Source organism: Ostrea edulis, chromosome 5, assembly GCF_947568905.1.
Source record: "Ostrea edulis chromosome 5, xbOstEdul1.1, whole genome shotgun sequence".
Taxonomy (NCBI): Eukaryota; Metazoa; Mollusca; class Bivalvia; order Ostreida; family Ostreidae; genus Ostrea; species Ostrea edulis.
The window spans coordinates 29,143,643-29,161,344 of NC_079168.1; the positions used below are offsets into that span (position 1 = coordinate 29,143,643).

General features: G+C 34.0%; 3 protein-coding genes across 4 annotated transcripts in view; 1 reads left to right on the forward strand and 2 right to left on the reverse strand.

The window, feature by feature from the left end:
* LOC125649849 (leucine-rich repeat-containing protein 61-like) overlaps positions 1-7,739 on the forward strand; it is a 9,942-nt gene extending 2,203 nt beyond the window's left edge. The window contains exons 1-8 of one of the 2 annotated variants that reach the window (XM_048877668.2): positions 1,097-1,164; positions 1,325-1,411; positions 2,224-2,370; positions 3,447-3,507; positions 5,033-5,184; positions 7,001-7,069; positions 7,329-7,451; positions 7,594-7,739. In XM_048877668.2, coding sequence (XP_048733625.2) covers positions 1,158-1,164; positions 1,325-1,411; positions 2,224-2,370; positions 3,447-3,507; positions 5,033-5,184; positions 7,001-7,069; positions 7,329-7,451; positions 7,594-7,670 — 723 coding nt within the window. In that variant the 5' untranslated portion in view covers positions 1,097-1,157 and the 3' untranslated portion in view covers positions 7,671-7,739. Of the gene's footprint in view, positions 1-1,096; positions 1,165-1,324; positions 1,412-2,223; positions 2,371-3,446; positions 3,508-5,032; positions 5,185-7,000; positions 7,070-7,328; positions 7,452-7,593 lie in introns of those variants that run through there. The other variant, XM_048877669.2, reaches the window with a different exon arrangement.
* A 1-nt stretch (position 7,740) lies between these two features.
* Positions 7,741-17,195, reverse strand: LOC125649851 (anaphase-promoting complex subunit 11). Its single transcript, XM_048877672.2, has 3 exons — positions 16,989-17,195; positions 10,404-10,522; positions 7,741-9,213 (listed from the first exon to the last, which is right to left on the reverse strand). The coding sequence occupies exons 1-3, from the start codon at positions 17,018-17,020 to the stop codon at positions 9,077-9,079; spliced, it is 288 nt and encodes a 95-aa protein (XP_048733629.2). The 5' UTR covers positions 17,021-17,195; the 3' UTR covers positions 7,741-9,076.
* Positions 11,768-16,995, reverse strand: LOC125649850 (THAP domain-containing protein 3-like). Its single transcript, XM_048877671.2, has 4 exons — positions 16,362-16,995; positions 16,093-16,224; positions 15,573-15,710; positions 11,768-15,454 (listed from the first exon to the last, which is right to left on the reverse strand). Exons 1-4 carry the CDS (start codon positions 16,575-16,577, stop codon positions 15,248-15,250), a joined length of 693 nt encoding a protein of 230 aa, XP_048733628.2. The 5' UTR covers positions 16,578-16,995; the 3' UTR covers positions 11,768-15,247.
* Positions 17,196-17,702: the final 507 nt, after the last annotated feature.

Sequence of the window (17,702 nt, forward strand, 5' to 3'; positions counted from 1 at the left end):
CCCCTGCACCATCAACGTGTTCGTCAGTAGCCTGCCTCGATTTAAAAACTGATCATACGCAAGAACAAGCTCTTGAGTATCGAATTAGTTGAGAGATATAAACACAATATATGCAGGTGATAATGGAATATTGCTACATAAATATGGAAAGTTGACGATGGAGAAGCTGAAATAATCCCGTTTGTCATAAAGTTGAGTTGTTAGTTTGTCGTTAATATTTATTTTCAATAAAATATCTAATTACGAAGCAGATGTGGAGGATTCTGGTGTCTTTTGTTTCCAGTTCTTAGGGATATCGAGTTGATATATGTTCCTTTGTTAGCTGACCTGTTTTATATTCTTATGAAGCAGAATTTATTTTTAAAAAAACTTCTATGTGAGAAGAAATAAATCTCTTGTTGTGGCCTTCAATGCGACATTTAGATATGACGACGTTTTATTAATCAATAATAATTTTTATTCATATGTCAATTCGATATATCCCTGTGAACTGGAAATAAAGACACAACATAGTCGTCCACTTCTGCTTCATACTTAGATATTTTATTGAAAATAGATTTTAACTCCTCCTAGGCACCTGATCCCACCTGGACACACCACAGGGGCTCGGTTGTCAGATATTGAAGTTTTGTATTATTTGTTCCCGAATAATAAATTGAAGTTTTGCATGAGTTGTGTCCGAATAATAGATTATATAAATAAAATCCACCACCAAAATCCGCTTTTTTCGAGGTTTTAAAAAAAGGTGTATCATGTGTACATTATAATCTATTATTCGGACACAAATCATGCAAAACTTCAATTTATTATTCGGGAACAAATAATACAAAACTTCAATATCTGACAACCGAGCCCCTGTGGGACACACTGGAATCAGGTGTCTTTAGTGGAGGATGCATCCCCTGTTGACCGGTCTTTAAGCAGCTGTTTCAGTCATCAATTTTAATTCATGCCTCGCATTGCAAGTAGTTCCCTCAAGTAAATTTTAGTTAGCAAAGGGCTACCTCTTCCATAAGTGATGTAATCTTGTAGCGATCACTCCATGTCGGACTCATCTCATGAAATCAGAACGTATTATGTACACGAATTCTTCCAAGTACGACTTATTAAATCCATTGTTTACACTCGCGACGACATGACATGTTATTGTGGATAGCATGGAAGGTATATTGTTTGATATTAATATATTTTGGGTAGATCTAGTGTTGTGCATCATATATTAAGTCACATCAATATTGTTTATATATATTACATGTAAATAGATATATTTTTTAGAGGTCTAGTGTTGTGCATTATGACTATACATAAAATCACATCGTTTCAGATGGAAGGATAACCAAAGCCCTACTGAAAACCAGAAGTGGAGAATTTGACATCGAGAGTATTCATACCCTAAACCTTCGGGATTGTGGTAAATGTGTGCTTAACCTGCATACTTTATACCTTTAATTCATGACCAGGAATGAATTATTAGTGCAGTTGCGTTATTTATCAACACACAAAAATATTTGCATTAGATAAAATGTTCTATCGTTAAAGTGATAATGTCCTACGGATCCAGTGAGGGCCTGTCCCGAGACACAGTTAGATTATTCTAACTAACTTAATATAAGTTTGTTGTCATCGATTGGCCTGATTTAATTAATCAGCCTTATAGAGAGTGGACACATGACATTTAGAGCCCTATCAGGACTGAGAATCGAATCCAGTACTCATTAGTTAGGAGCACTGATATTAATCTCGGCGATTAACTACAGAACTCCTAAATATATAACTACAATACAATACGCTTTTGTTTGCATGATTCTTAGTTCTGCCATCAATTTAATTTGTACATTTTCTCCTTTCCAGTGGTGGTGTTTTGGCAATTTTTAATCAAGTTGATTGACTTAATTTTGAACTTACTAATTTGGGGTGGGATGTGAAGAAATTAGGCCCTATTTAAGGAATTGGTAGACTGTAGATACTAGCATTGATATAGCTTAGTCAATTTCATTTCTTTCATTCCACTGCACAGCATTTTGTGTAATGCATGCGAGGTTTTTATATGCTTATTTATCAATAATCCCAAACAGTTAAATTGGTCCTCATAATTCAGATTTATGTAAAAGTTAAGTATTGCTAGCATCTGACCAGGCGACCTAGATTCAGGTCTCAGTGCCGACGGTGTAGATTGTGTCACGCACTCTTCTCTGTTACACATTATCTCCATAATCTTTCCAGGGTTGAGTGATCTTGGATGTGTCAGTGAATGCACTCAGTTAGAACGACTTAATCTGTCCAGAAATGATTTGACCAAGCTCAACAAACTTGCAGGATTAGGGAACCTGGCTGTCCTAAACCTCTCAGGAAACCGCATTACAAACCTAGGTAATATATGATTATTAAGTTTTTAGTTATCACCAAATATATGCCTTTCATTTACATCACCTTTCAATACTTATCATTTCCATTAGTGGAACTCTTCAAATTAAAGGCGCGTAAAGTCGTGCTACCGGGACAACATACGTAAACATTACTTAGGCATACATAATATAAATTATGGTTTTGGATATATTATATATAACCGACTGCAAACCACAACACTGATTAAAATTCTAAAGTCAAATTTAGGAATTGATTATTCTTACAAGAAAACAGACGAACTTATTAAACTATGTGAGGGAGTGCAGGTACTAAATCTGCCAAATCTGATCGATATAAAGCATCAATCGCAAAAAGAACTGTGAAGGGAAAAACCTATATGCACATCCAACACAAAAACTTTTAATGTGAGTAATATGTTTTTAAAGTTATTCTGTCAGACTATGAAGACATTCTATTTTATCATACAATTAGGACAGGTTCATATGGCATGGACTTGGTAATCGTACACGAACACCCCCTACCCCCCCCCCCCCCTCCTCAATTTCCATATTTTAGAACAAGTTATATATATGCCAAACTGCATTTATTAAGACGTTTATAACACTAATTAACACAACTAATGCGTTTCCAAACTGCATTCAAACTATTTTGAAAATTACAAAATATTGATGGATTTAGGACAGAGAACATCATTGTTTAGAATTTTTGAAATAGGTGTGGTGGAGTTTAAAAACATGTAACATTTTTAATAAGATTGTGTTAGAATATTTGAAAAATGCAGTTTGACCAATGGTTATTTTATTTAAAAATACACCATGTATTTTAACTCTTAAAAAAAGGGGGGTGCTATGACCGTTTTGTTTATGTCCCAGTAATCTCGCACTTGCTCGCGAGACTTGTGCATTTTCTTACCGATGACACACAAGAGTCATCAAAGCGCGATAACTCTAACGAGCTGGTAATGAGAAGTATTATATACACCATGAATTGCACATTCATTAAAGTTTTTATATGACATAGTGAATTTTGACTATTATTCATTTTCCATTCCTTATTTCATGTTCTATGTATTTGTACAGAAGGATTGCAAGCCCTCGAAAACCTCCAATCAGTCAATTTGGCAGGAAATTTAATAGGAAGGTAATTTTAAATTTTTATTTTAATACCTCGTTATATTTAAGGTTTAAAAATAAAACAGTACAAAATTTTGTTGTGAAATCACTAATTTTAAAGGAGATATGTTGTTATTTGTGTTGTATGGGCATTTCCTCAAATTCAGATTCTTAAGGAACAAGAAATGAACTATCATGATGCCCCAGCCATGTAAATTTTTCTCTGAAATCACAAAAATTTAGCCCTACAAGATATGAAGAGACTTTACAGTGCCTTTTACCATAAATTTTATTTGGTTTAATTTTCATATTGCTACGAGTGAATTATCTTTTTTTTTTTATGCCCACAAAATCAAAGATGCAGGGGCATATAGTTTTGGGCCTGTCCATCTGTCTGTGGCAAAATACTTTAACCAAAAACTTTAACCTTGGACATATCTTTTTCACTACAAGAGGTAGAGCTTTCATATTTGGTATGTATATCTCTTGTGGCAAGACTTTTCCATTGACACCAAAATCTTTGACCTTGAGACCTTAACCTTTGACCTGGTTCCTCTTTATTGTAATCCGGGGCATCAGTGTTTCACAAATACATCTTGTTTCACAACACAAACTATTGCTTTGTCATTAATACATGTGTATCCTAGCTGTCTCCATTATTACATTAGAAATTTTAAAATGATCATATAGCACAAGGATGTACCACTTTGCAGAGTTTTTGATTAAAATAAGTTTTGAGAAAGCAACTTTCCACTGGTTACATTTCAGTATAAACAGTTCGAGATGTTACATTTCAGTATAGAGGGTTTGAGATGTTACATTTCAGTATAAATGGTTTGAGGTGCTACATTACAGTATAAATGGTTTGAGGTGCTACATTTCAGTATAAACAGTTTGAGATGTTACATTTCAGTATAAATGGTTTGAGGTGCTACATTTCAGTATAAATGGTTTGAGATGTTACATTTCAGTATAAACAGTTTGAGATGTTACATTTCAGTATAAATGGTTTGAGATGTTACATTACAGTATAAATGGTTTGAGGTGCTACATTTCAGTATAAACAGTTTGAGATGTTACATTTCAGTATAAATGGTTTGAGATGTTACATTACAGTATAAATGGTTTCAGGTGCTACATTTCAGTATAAACAGTTTGAGATGTTACATTTCAGTATAAATGGTTTGAGGTGCTACATTACAGTATAAATGGTTTGAGGTGCTACATTTCAGTATAAACAGTTTGAGATGTTACATTTCAGTATAAACGGTTTGAGATGTTACATTACAGTATAAATGGTTTGAGGTGCTACAATACAGTATAAATGATTTGAGGTGCTACATTTCAGTATAAACAGTTTGAGATGTTACATTTCAGTATAAATGGTTTGAGGTGCTATACATTTCAGTATAAATGGTTTGAGATGTTACATTTCAGTATAAATGGTTTGAGATGTTACATTACAGTATAAATGGTTTGAGATGCTACATTTCAGTATAAACAGTTTGAGATGTTACATTACAGTATAAACAGTTTGAGGTGCTACATTTCAGTATAAACGGTTTGAGATGCCTGACAGCCCTCGATAAGCTGGAGGAGCTGAGGATACATGACTCGGTGAAGGATCTCAGTAATCCTCTCTGTCACAACTCCATGTACCGCAGGGACGTCCTAGACATGCTCCCAAACCTCAAAGTTCTAGACGGTAAGGATCAATTGATTTCATCTAAATATGCTACCAATTTAACTAAACCTCAAAGTTCTAGATGGTAAGGATCAATTGATTTCATCTAAATATGCTACCAATTTAACTAAACCTCAAAGTTCTAGACAGTAATGAGTATATATGAATGTTTTTGACCTTAATTAACATGGTACTGATTTAAACCTCAATGTTCTAAACGATGCATATGACTTTATTTGAGCTTTACATGGTACCAATTTATCTTAGATTTAAAAGATCCTAGAATTAAACATCCCAGATTTAAAATCAAGATTTGGTTTTGTTGTCATCATAAAGCCTTAAGTGCACTACAAGAAGTTGAAACTGTGCAGTAACATATTGCTGCACATTGACTTCACATTTTAGTGTCTTTCTCACATTTATTTATCATTAAAGCAAGCAGTGCAAAATACCTTTAAACTGTCACTGTGTTTAACACCAAACTTTTCAACCTCAAGCTGAATTTTACAATGTATATTTTACAGGGGAGAGAATTCTGAATGTCACTGTGTATAATATTGAACTCTTCTACCCTGAGCTGAATTTTATGATTTATATTTTACAGGAGAGAGAATTCTGAACATCACTGTGTATAATATTGAACTCTTCTATGGCCCTGAGCTGAATTTTACGATGTATATTTTACAGGAGAGAGAATTCTGAACATCACTGTGTATAATATTGAACTCTTCTACCCTGAGCTGAATTTTACAATGTATATTTTACAGGGGAGAGAATTCTGAACATCACTGTGTATAATATTGAACTCTTCTACCCTGAGCTGAATTTTATGATTTATATTTTACAGGAGAGAGAATTTTGAACATCACTGTGTATAATATTGAACTCTTCTATGGCCCTGAGCTGAATTTTACGATGTATATTTTACAGGAGAGAGAATTCTGAACATCACTGTGTATAATATTGAACTCTTCTACCCTGAGCTGAATTTTATGATTTATATTTTACAGGAGAGAGAATTCTGAACATCACTGTGTATAATATTGAACTCTTCTATGGCCCTGAGCTGAATTTTACGATGTATATTTTACAGGAGAGAGAATTCTGAACATCACTGTGTATAATATTGAACTCTTCTATGGCCCTGAGCTGAATTTTACGATGTATATTTTACAGGAGAGAGAATTCTGAATGTCACTGTGTATAATATTGAACTCTTCTATGGCCCTGAGCTGAATTTTACGATGTATATTTTACAGGAGAGAGAATTCTGAACATCACTGTGTATAATATTGAACTCTTCTATGGCCCTGAGCTGAATTTTACGATGTATATTTTACAGGAGAGAGAATTCTGAACATCACTGTGTATAATACTGAACTCTTCTATGGCCCTGAGCTGAATTTTACGATGTATATTTTACAGGAGAGAGAATTCTGAACATCACTGTGTATAATATTGAACTCTTCTATGGCCCTGAGCTGAATTTTACGATGTATATTTTACAGGAGAGAGAATTCTGAATGTCACTGTGTATAATATTGAACTCTTCTACGGCCCTGAGCTGAATTTTACGATGTATATTTTACAGGAGAGAGAATTCTGAACATCACTGTGTATAATATTGAACTCTTCTACCCTGAGCTGAATTTTATGATTTATATTTTACAGGAGAGAGAATTCTGAACATCACTGTGTATAATATTGAACTCTTCTATGGCCCTGAGCTGAATTTTACGATGTATATTTTACAGGAGAGAGAATTCTGAACATCACTGTGTATAATATTGAACTCTTCTATGGCCCTGAGCTGAATTTTACGATGTATATTTTACAGGAGAGAGAATTCTGGGACATGGAAGTGATGTGTTCTCCATGTGTCGTGATATAGAGGAGGCTCTGGAAAGTGAGTCCTACTGACATATTTAGCATCATATTCATTCATGTTACCATTGGAGGGGATATAAATGTGGATTTAAATTTTAATTTTGGGGGGTGAGGGGTTTAATACATATAGATGCCTGTTCACAGTCACAATATTTGGGGAGGGGGTGTATTTGATAGATTTAAGTTTTTCTTTCATGTTTTGTAAATATAAAATTTGTATTTAATACATTTAGTGTTGAATTTTAGACAATGTGTTTAATGACAATAATCACTTGCAGGGAGACAGGACGTAAACAGCCAGCAACACTCCACCCCCTCCCCATGGGTGTCAGATGATTACTTTGAGCCAACCACAAAATTTGAAGAGACGAGATTGGGAGACGCAAAAGAGCAGCTACAAGGTTTGTATGTAAAATAACAGCAGTAAAGAAATATCTACGCTCAAGCTCTCTCATTGTAAACGATAGTTGTTTCGACATGAAACTTTCGTATTTCAATTTTGTTTTATGTATTTATTTATTTTTCTCAATTTTCTTTTTGCAGCATTGTTATCATCCTGCAAAATATCTGTTGAAAAATCGGAAGAAGTTTTTGTGAAGTTGAAGACGTCAATAAAATAGTGATTTATCAGACACTGAAGATTTATCAATATGCCAGACACCTTTCTATTCAATAAAACATAAACAATCGTGGTTTAAAATGTCATTTATAGCACAATTACTTCAGCGTGTTGAATCGAATACTAAGTGAACAAATGGTTTCCCTGATATTTAAAAATTTTATGAGAATTGCGAATTTTCTGATGTTAAGAACATTACAACAGCATAAAATTCACAATTCTTGTTTAAAAGAATAATAAAAAATACATAAAAACTAGTTAAAAAGACAAAATCTTAATTCTATCCATTTCAAAACACCACTGCTTTATGATATGTATTTATCAATTGTGAATATCTGAGAAATCATTAATAAACATACAAAAGAGGAAGAGTTATTGCCCTTGACAACATTTTTTTTAATAGATATCAAATATTTATGGAAAATATAAACTTTTTCAGTATCAAATAGTTTACTGAAATTTTTTAATTGTACTTAGTGAATAAAATTCCTACAATAGATATATTTCTATCATGCACAAAGTTTAATTAATTGAATATTTTGATAAATGTGAAGTGATTTTCAGTAAATTGAACTGAGAAAGACTAAAGTTTTTTAATCTGCACCTCAAAGTAAATCGATATGAAGCAAGTATATACATTTCAATAGTTCTTAAACTTTATATTAATGCCAAAAGATTGTGTTATTAAATGGCTTTAATTTTGACATCTCAAAAATACAATTTCGATTCCGAACACTAGTTCTGGAAACAGTAAACCAGTACAATTTCTTTTGACCAGCAAACTACAGGTTAGCAGCATGACAAATCGTCAGGGTTCACACATGTACTACAATGTACGATGTTTCATTATCCTACTGTAGTTTTTTATCTATATGCTTAGGAAGTAGATCACTTCCTTCACTAACCGTGAACTAGTCTGGACCAGTAAAGTTCAGTTACTACCTTAAATCCCTAGTAAAGGTTTCTTTTTTGACAGACTTTGAATCCCCTCTTTTAAGAATATTCTGTGCAGTTCAAGTCATCAGAAACATAATGTTCCAGTGGTAGTTTTACAGAATAAGAAAGAAAATTGGAAAGACTAAATACAGCTGACATCTGGTACAGCTATACATATTGTCATACAGAGATAACAAGACTTATCTCTCTTGAAATACATTCTGTTACCTTGTTTATATTTTCAAGAATCAAAATAACAATGTCTCTGATATTAGATGCAATAAAACTAAATTTTTCAGCATACACTGTATGTGTTAATTATAAACATGTCAGTCTCACTAAATTGTTGCAGGATAAGTATCAATGAAAGTATCAATGAAATCTTGCTGCACTTGAAGATTTGAAGGGAGAAATATCACTTTTCAGTCTTCTTGTAAGAAGAGTTCTCCTTGGCCCAGTCCTGGGGCATTGTCATGTCCCTGCAGCTTCAGTGTCACTTTTAAATTTCCAATCCTGGCGACACATTGGACAGAGTTGATTCACCTGCTGGGAGTTCAGCCATTTGACAATACAGTGGATGTGGAAACAATGGGAACACTCTCCCCACACTGAAAAAACAACAACAGGATATCAGTTGTCTGACATGTACCATGAGGTCCATGGGCTACATCGATAACCTAAGAAGATGTGCAATTTTCTTCTTCATAGATTAAGCATATTAACAATTTAAAGTGTTATATGATTTTTTGTTGAAATGTGATGGTTAAAGGCTGATATGTGATTGCTTAAGACTGATAACTATGCTGAAATGTGATTGCTAAAGACTGATAACTATGCTGAAATGTGATTGTTAAAGACTGATAACTATGCCAAAGTACAAAGGTCACATCACACTATGACATTCTACTAAGTTCAAGTTTGATGATATAACAATCAGTCTGATACACGTATATGAAATACACAATCTAATTAAAATTAGATCCTATGATCCGCTCATCTACTATCGCTACACTAATCATAATTAGATTGATGAAATACATCGAGTGTATGAGCCCCGCTACGATGTAAACACACTAGGTAAAGATTACATCTTTGTCAAATATTTGACATTTATACAAGCCATAGATCTTTTGAATCGACCTTAAAAATGGAGACCTGTTCTATGTTGCAGCAGGCATTGGCATGTTAAAGAAACTCCCGCTGCACTTTTAGCACTGAAGATGGGTCTAAATTTGTGGTACTTCACCTAGCTACAGTGGGTGATGTCTAAATATAGAGACAAAATCTCAAAGGTACGTAAATTAAAGAAAACAAAACTTGAAAATTGTCAAAAATGTAAAGTTTTCACGCAAAATCTGTTAAGCAGTGGGCCAATTGAACTACATTATACAAATCTTTCTGGCTTGGAAAGATTGAAGAAAAGATGCTTGACTTGCAAAGATTGAAGAAAAGATGCTTGGCTTGTTAAGATTGGAAAAAATATGCTTGGCTTACAAAGAATTTAAAAATTTACCTAGTGGACAATCATTTCCCAGGATTTAAATTTACCTCGTGGACAACCATCTCTCGGAATTTTAAATTTACTTAATGGAAAATCATCTCCTGGAATTTAAATTTACCTAGTGGACAATCATCTTTCTGGAATTTAAATTTACCTAGTGGACAATCATCTTTCTGGAATTTAAATTTACCTAGTGGACAATCATCTCCCTAGAATTTAAATTTACCTAGTGGACAATCATCTCCCTAGAATTTAAATTTACCTAGTGGACAATCATCTCCCGGAATTTAAATTTACCTAGTGGACAATCATCTCCTGGCAGTTTGCAGTCAGGACAGCATCCATCAAACGCCATCCGACATATTCCACAATTTTCATCATTAGCCAACCATCTCCATGTGGCAACACCAGTCCAACTACAAGATAATCTTTATAAAATGGACTGAACACATCATAGATCATTAGCTAACTACAAGATCATCTTTATATAAAATGAACATACACATGCAATAGATCATTAGTTAATTAACTACAAGATTAGCTTAACATAAAATGGATTTACAGGCAAATGTATAGGAAAAAGTTTTAAAATCTTCTTTATAAAAAATGAACACATCACAGATCATTAGCTAACCAGCATTATTTTCTCAAGACGCCATCATGCTGGGTAAGAAAAGTGGAAATTTAGATGAAAGCTTCTTGAAATCGAGTATATTCAAATTTGTTCAAATCTTGGTGCCCTGGGGTAGGGTGAGGCCACGATAGGGGATCAAAGTTTTCTTTGCTTATATATACAGGATTGATTGTATATTGTTTAACATCCCACTCGAGAATTTTTCACTCTTACGGAGATGTCACTATATAATTGCTGGTGAAGGGCTGCAAAATTTAGGTTTATGTTCAGCATTTACAGCCTTTGAACAGGGAGGGATACTTATCGTGCCACATCTGGTGTGACATGGGGCCTCTGTGTTTACGGTCTGATCCGAAAGACCAACCCATTCAGTCACCTCTTACAACAAGCAAGGGGGTACTGAGGACCGGCGACATAAAAAGTTAGTTTCAAGCCCTGTCACAAGTTTGAACAATATAAATGTGAGTCGGATTATATAAACATGCAGTAACCTTGATCTTGTTGATTATATCCAAATATATTATGCATCTTAATTGATTTTGAAATATGTGCTTCTATAAGTTCAGAGGTTGAGGGAGCTGAAGTTTAACGATATTTTGTGGGAGAGTTTTGGATCCATAATCTTTTTCTTCAGAAAGTCTCTTAGCAGTTCACCTTCCCGTAAATCAAGAAAAGGCTCTGTAAAATTTTGGTTGACCATCATCCTCCGTTTGTTGATCTTTCCAGAAAAGGGAAGATCTACAGGACTTTCCATGTGAAGATCTACAGGACTTTCCATGGGAAAATCTACTGTAACAGGACTTTTCATGTCAAGATCTACAGGACTTTCCCCGTAGTTAAGAGTTCCCATGTGATATGCAGGAGGTTGAAGACGAACATCATTTCTTTTTTGTTTGTTCAAAATATAGTTCAAAATATAACAATGAGAGGTTACAATTAAAGGAGACCACTTCAAATTTCTCCGTTTTAATGTCTACTGAGAAACTAATATGGATCTTGAATAATGAAAGTAAAGAACTAAAAGAAGTTTTATGTTTGTTTTGAAAATTTATTTTTTAAAACAGCATAAGAACCAATGTATAAACATATGTATTTTCATGTGCATGCAGGTTTTTGGAAGTTTATCATGTAAAAGAACATTTAAATGCATGGGTGCAATATGTACATGTATTAACATCTACTTTTACACACAAGTACAAACATATTTCATCATCAACACTACAGACAATGATGCCTGGTTATGATTATATAATAGTTTTTGTGCGAAATAATGTTTGAAGTATACTTTTTTTTGTCAGCAACACCTTCCGGGCCCCTTGATTGGTCAATAAAATACATCTATCTTGTATTGTAGTTATGGTTAATAGTGGTCAGCTGTGTACAAGTAACTATGGTAACCATCTGTACATATTTCAATTCATGACATTTTGGACTATACTTCAGCATCGAGTGACAAACTTCAAGTTCACCAGTGTCACAAAACATATTCAACTGACGAATTTATATCATTTAGAAGTCTTTTGTGAATAATACCAGATAATAGGGCTTTATGTGCCTTGCTGCCCTTCTTTAGCCATCGTTTCCTTTCTGGCTTCCTCTATGGCAAGTTTAGGGTGACTACGTTTTATAATTGTTATGTGATGTTCTAAAGACCTCCACATTTCAACAAGCAAATCACGGTCTCCTCTGCAATGGCTAGTACATTACCTCATATGATTGTTTATAGGCTTTATCCAAGGAGCTAAATCTTCACATCCTTTCTTTTTAGATGCGGCCAGAAGATTTTTACATATGCTTTTTGCTAAAATTTATGCTATACTACCGGGGTGTTCCTTTTTGAGATAACCTCTTATTTGTACATGTCCATGTTGCTAAAGCTTTTACAGAAATATTTGATTGCTGTAACTTTGACTAGTATCTTTTGAATCCTTCCAACTCCATTGTAGATAAACTTTGAAGACTTTGTTTCATCCACTTGAACAACATTAAAACTTAATACTGCTGAAGTCAAGCCTTCCATAACAGTATATGTACAATACTTGGCATTGAATCCTGGCGAATCACATCTACCAGCTTCACAAATTACCATCGAATTTCCTCTCCACTTCATAAGAACATAATTTTGTTGCTCTCCGCAGTATATATCAATGACAGGTAGCAGTATAGTCCGAAATATCTTACATTTTCCTGGCTTTTTTATGATTTTGATATTTACTGTGCCAGGAAAACTTTCGTGGCACGGTAAATATCAAAATCATAAAAAAAGCCAGGAAAACAAAATTACATCAGATATTTCAGACTAGTAGCAGTAATGCTTTGCTGAGCCTGAAATAAAAAAATGTTTTTCTTGATGTTATAACATATGTATATTCAATTTCATGTACTTTGTAAACTTTGAAATGCCAAAGAAAGTCTGCATTGATCATAGAAAGTCAATCCACTAAAATATGTAGCTGCTGATGACATTATGTTGCCAGTTGGTTGTTTGCCTACAAAAGGTTGTGATTTCTATATAAATTCAGGGCTATTCATGCAATTAAAAATCACAGACAATCCTGTTCCATTAAAATGATGCTTTGTCATGTTGGTAGCAATAGGTTGTTTGTAAACCTGGCACACTAATATACAAAACTAGAGCCAAGCTCGTTGCAAAGCAACGAGAGGTCTTCCGTCGGAGCTGTGTGACATAAAAACCTTAAACTTGACCATATGTCCTTAGGTCAGGTCCTAATGCAGCCTAGTTAACATGAAAATACAGGAACCGTACATGAGTATGTGTGTGTGGGATCTAACTTTCGCCTTCTTTTCCTCTTGATATGTTATACGTAACATCACCCCGGGAAAAATTATTTGAAATACTTATCCAGTGATTTTACAAAAGACGAATACAAGTTAATAAGTTTTTAGAAAGAAAATAATCAACTGTACTGTGACAGGAAGATAAGTACTGTAACGATATAAGTAGTTTGGCTACGCTGGCGATTCTGACTTCTCGTATGTACTTATGAAATAGTTTGAGAATTTAATATATATCATTGAAATGAAGCTATAAAGGTGTACTATAAATTTTTATCGTAATATGTTTAATAAATTTATACTACTTAAGTACATGCGTGTATGATCTCATTCCACGAATCAGTCTTTTGAGGCGCGCGTGTATGTGGGATTAAATTCTTTCAGCATTTAACTTTTCAGTCCCAATAATGAACAAATAATTACTATTTAAATTTATGAAATTCATGGCTCAGGACATAAAATAAAGGTTTATAGCTGTTACCAATATTTTATCATACAACAAAATTATGATAGCATAATATTCAGATTGAAGAGAATAATTCATCGAGTTTGAATTATTTATACATACAAATCAAATAAATTGCTCTCAAATCTTGAATATTTTTATTAAACTTTAATATCTATCTGCGTAAATACATGTAGGTATATTATGTACACAGTGCGCACAGAAGTCACGTATGAATTTCACGCCAGGGGCATGTGCCGAAGTAAGTTATACACGTATTTTTCCCCCTTCACCTACCTAATGATACGGTTACCTGTTTGCGGGTCAAGCATTTTACTCATATATAACACAATACTCGAGCAAAATATTATGTTTATGAGATCAATAAGATGTTAAGGAACAACTTTTCCAGCGAAAGCCATATCGAAATATTTACCGTTTTTGAGTTATAAAGCGAAAACTTTGAAGATCCCCAGATTCCTAATTGATGGGGCCAGCCCCTTTTAAGGGATATCAAAAGAAAGCTCTTAACATTTTGCACAACTTTTGCTCTACATGTCTTAACAAAATATTTTTAGTTTAAAAGATACAAAGGAAAATATGTGTAATTTTTTGCTCCTTTAGGTGTCCTAATTTTTTAACCCTTACAACCACCATTTCGAACGCTGTAATCAAAAAACAAAAAACGATGTGCACAACTACAATGCTCCTACTTTTCATTTTCAATGCATTTTCTGCTCAAGCTTATACAGTCTCGGAGCCTTTGTCTGGAAACCAAAGCCCCTAAAATTTCATTCAAAGGGGAATAACTTGTGAACAGAAGGGAATTTCTGAAATGTTGTACATTATTTTAAAATTGTTCTGTAAAGTTTATAAACCCTGAAAATTTGAGCAAAATCCATGCAGAAATGAGCGAGATATGAAGCTTCAAAGTTAGCGTCTAGGAAAAAAAAAAAAAAAAAGAATAATAAGAATAATCTTAACCAGCACAATCAGTAGGTCTTCCGTTGTTACGGAAGACCTTAATAAGGTTTTGACACATGACTAAATAAATTTTGCATCATCTGTAGGACTGGCTTCTTGCTCTTCCTCACTTGATAGAGTTGATATAATTGTTAGACTCATCTGAGGGAATGTTTGTGAAACCCTGCTCAGCTTGGTCTCCAACTGACTCAACACTAAAGTGATAATTCATCCAATTCAAATGAGAGGCACTAAGTGCAGTGAAGATTTGACAGGTGTGGAAGACAGGACTGTGGCTGATGTTTATGGAATACTGTTCTGACGTGATTTAGAATATCTGTGGTCTGATATTGCTAGATCAGGGTTTCGTCTGCATTCACAGTTAACACAAAATTCTGCACTGATCATAGGGTGTTCACTTCTAAAGTCACATTGAGTGCTAACATTGTTTTTAGCTCTGACATCATCATAATCACATTGAATCCCGACATCCTCAGTGCTCTTTGCAGTCTACAATACATTCAATTTGTCGATGAATTATTCTGTGAAAACAATGGCAATGTTTTCATCCACATTACCAAATTGATAAAAATACAAATATATGCATTCAGCATATAAAATATCTCACCTTTATCTTTTTTGATTTTCCCCTTTTTCCTTTCTTAACTATTCCTCCTTTTCTTTTCTGTTCCACAACTTCATCATGTTCATTGGAACAACTTGGCTCCTCCACATTCCCAGCATTACCAAGAATATTTTCAAGCAGCTGAAATAAATGATTTTAAAGTTTTTTATATAATATACAGTTTCAATATTATGAATCTTACCGATTCAACAAACTACATTGGGCCCATGAGGATCTGGGTTAGAATACATCCTCAGTACCCAGCTTGCTTGTTGTAAGAGGCGACTAAATGGGGTGGTCCTTCAGATGAGAACGCAAAAACTGACATGTCATGTCAGCAGGTGTGGGATGATAAAGATCCCGCCCTGCTCAATGGCTGTAAGCACCAAGTACATTGTGTATAGGGCAGAATTTTGCAGCCTTTCACCGGCAATGGTGACATGTGCATAAGAATGAAAATTCTCAAGAGGGACGTTAAACAATATACAATCAAACAACTAACTGCATAGTTTGATCTACTCACTTCTAATTTTTCTTTCTCTTTCTTTCTCCTTTCACTTGCTTCTCTTTTCTTTGGAATTTTGGAGTCTAAAAATATTGTAGGAACTGCTCCCCTTTTAAGTTTCTTCCTTGGCTTGAAGTTCATCAAGCGTGCCTTCAAAGAATAATATACAATAATGAAATGATATTTATTAGATGTCTTTTAAAATTACATCAAACACTTTATTTATCATGTTTATCAAATATGCAAATCCTAATAAATTCCATGGTAAATTCAACAGAAAATCCTACCTCAACATCATCTTCAAAACAATCCTCTTCAAAGTGTTTTTCACAGACAACTTTGTGATAGGCGAAAACAAAAGTCTTTATGTTTAAATTGTTATTTCCTAAATTGTGAATCCATCTTTTGCACAAATTATAATCTCGCTTAGGATCAGGGATAGAAAATGTGTGAAATCCCTGTCCTCTCCTTACAGTGCAAAATCTGGCTTGACATTCAGGCATCTTTTTTCATTTTGGTGCACTAACTCTGTAACATTTGTGACCGAGGTTCTCTCTCCAGCATCTTATGTCCCAACTACGTCATAAAACAGATGCATGCTGGGAAATAATAGACACATGTTTTTATTGATGGAAGCTCGTAAGAGAGATAAATAAACCAGTTTCTAGCCACGCTGTTTAGTTTTAGAAGGCCTTCTAAGTATGCTGCGCAACAAAATATTTATTTTTCATGTTCACTTCCCTAAATTGGATCTAGATATCGTGAAGGGAAGTAACTCAATTTTAAATGAAGATCTGATGGGAGAAATAAACAAGGAAAAAAACATGCTATAGGCCTAATGATTGTAACGTTTAACAGAAGCTTCTTTATATATGATATTATGAACATACTCTGCTGTTTAGTGCACTACTTACCCTGTAAGAAGAGAGGAAATTCCCAAAAGCATGAAAAGAATAAAAGTTCACATGTAAAATACTAATCTCGTAATTTAATGAGCTCATTTAATTGTCAACATGGTCTAAACGTATCTTACTCTAAAATACACGTATTCTAAATACATTTTAATTCAAACATTTGTTATATTCAAATCAAACGTTTCATACCCTTTATTTTCACTTTCATTTTCCGTGAAACAGCGCTTTGGTTAACTCGTACGTTATGTTAATACCTCTGTGACTAAATTGAATAAAACCGGATATTTAAAACAAATAATTACAGGAATGTGTAAAGTCAGGTTTTTTGTAAAATAACATCGATATCAATATTGGTTTCTGAATATAATACACATTCTTTTTTAGTTCGGAAACAAGACTAGAACGTTTGGGTTTGAATTTTCGTTTGTTACTATTTACATCCGGTTTTATCTATCAATCAACTAAAGTCAAGCTAGCGGACAATAAGCTAGCGGCCAATAAGGATTTTTCCTAATATTTATCGCTTAGAAAATGTACGTATAACGAACCCGACAAAAAAGTACTCTCAATATACGGCGCCTAGCGCCTAAACTAGGGCATGTGTCACTCAGGTGACCACAGGACATTTTAGGGCATTGACCCCTCTAATAGATTCTGACCCCAAAAGGGTAAGTATAGGCACCGATTTGGGGCACGTCGGCGCCAATTATAACC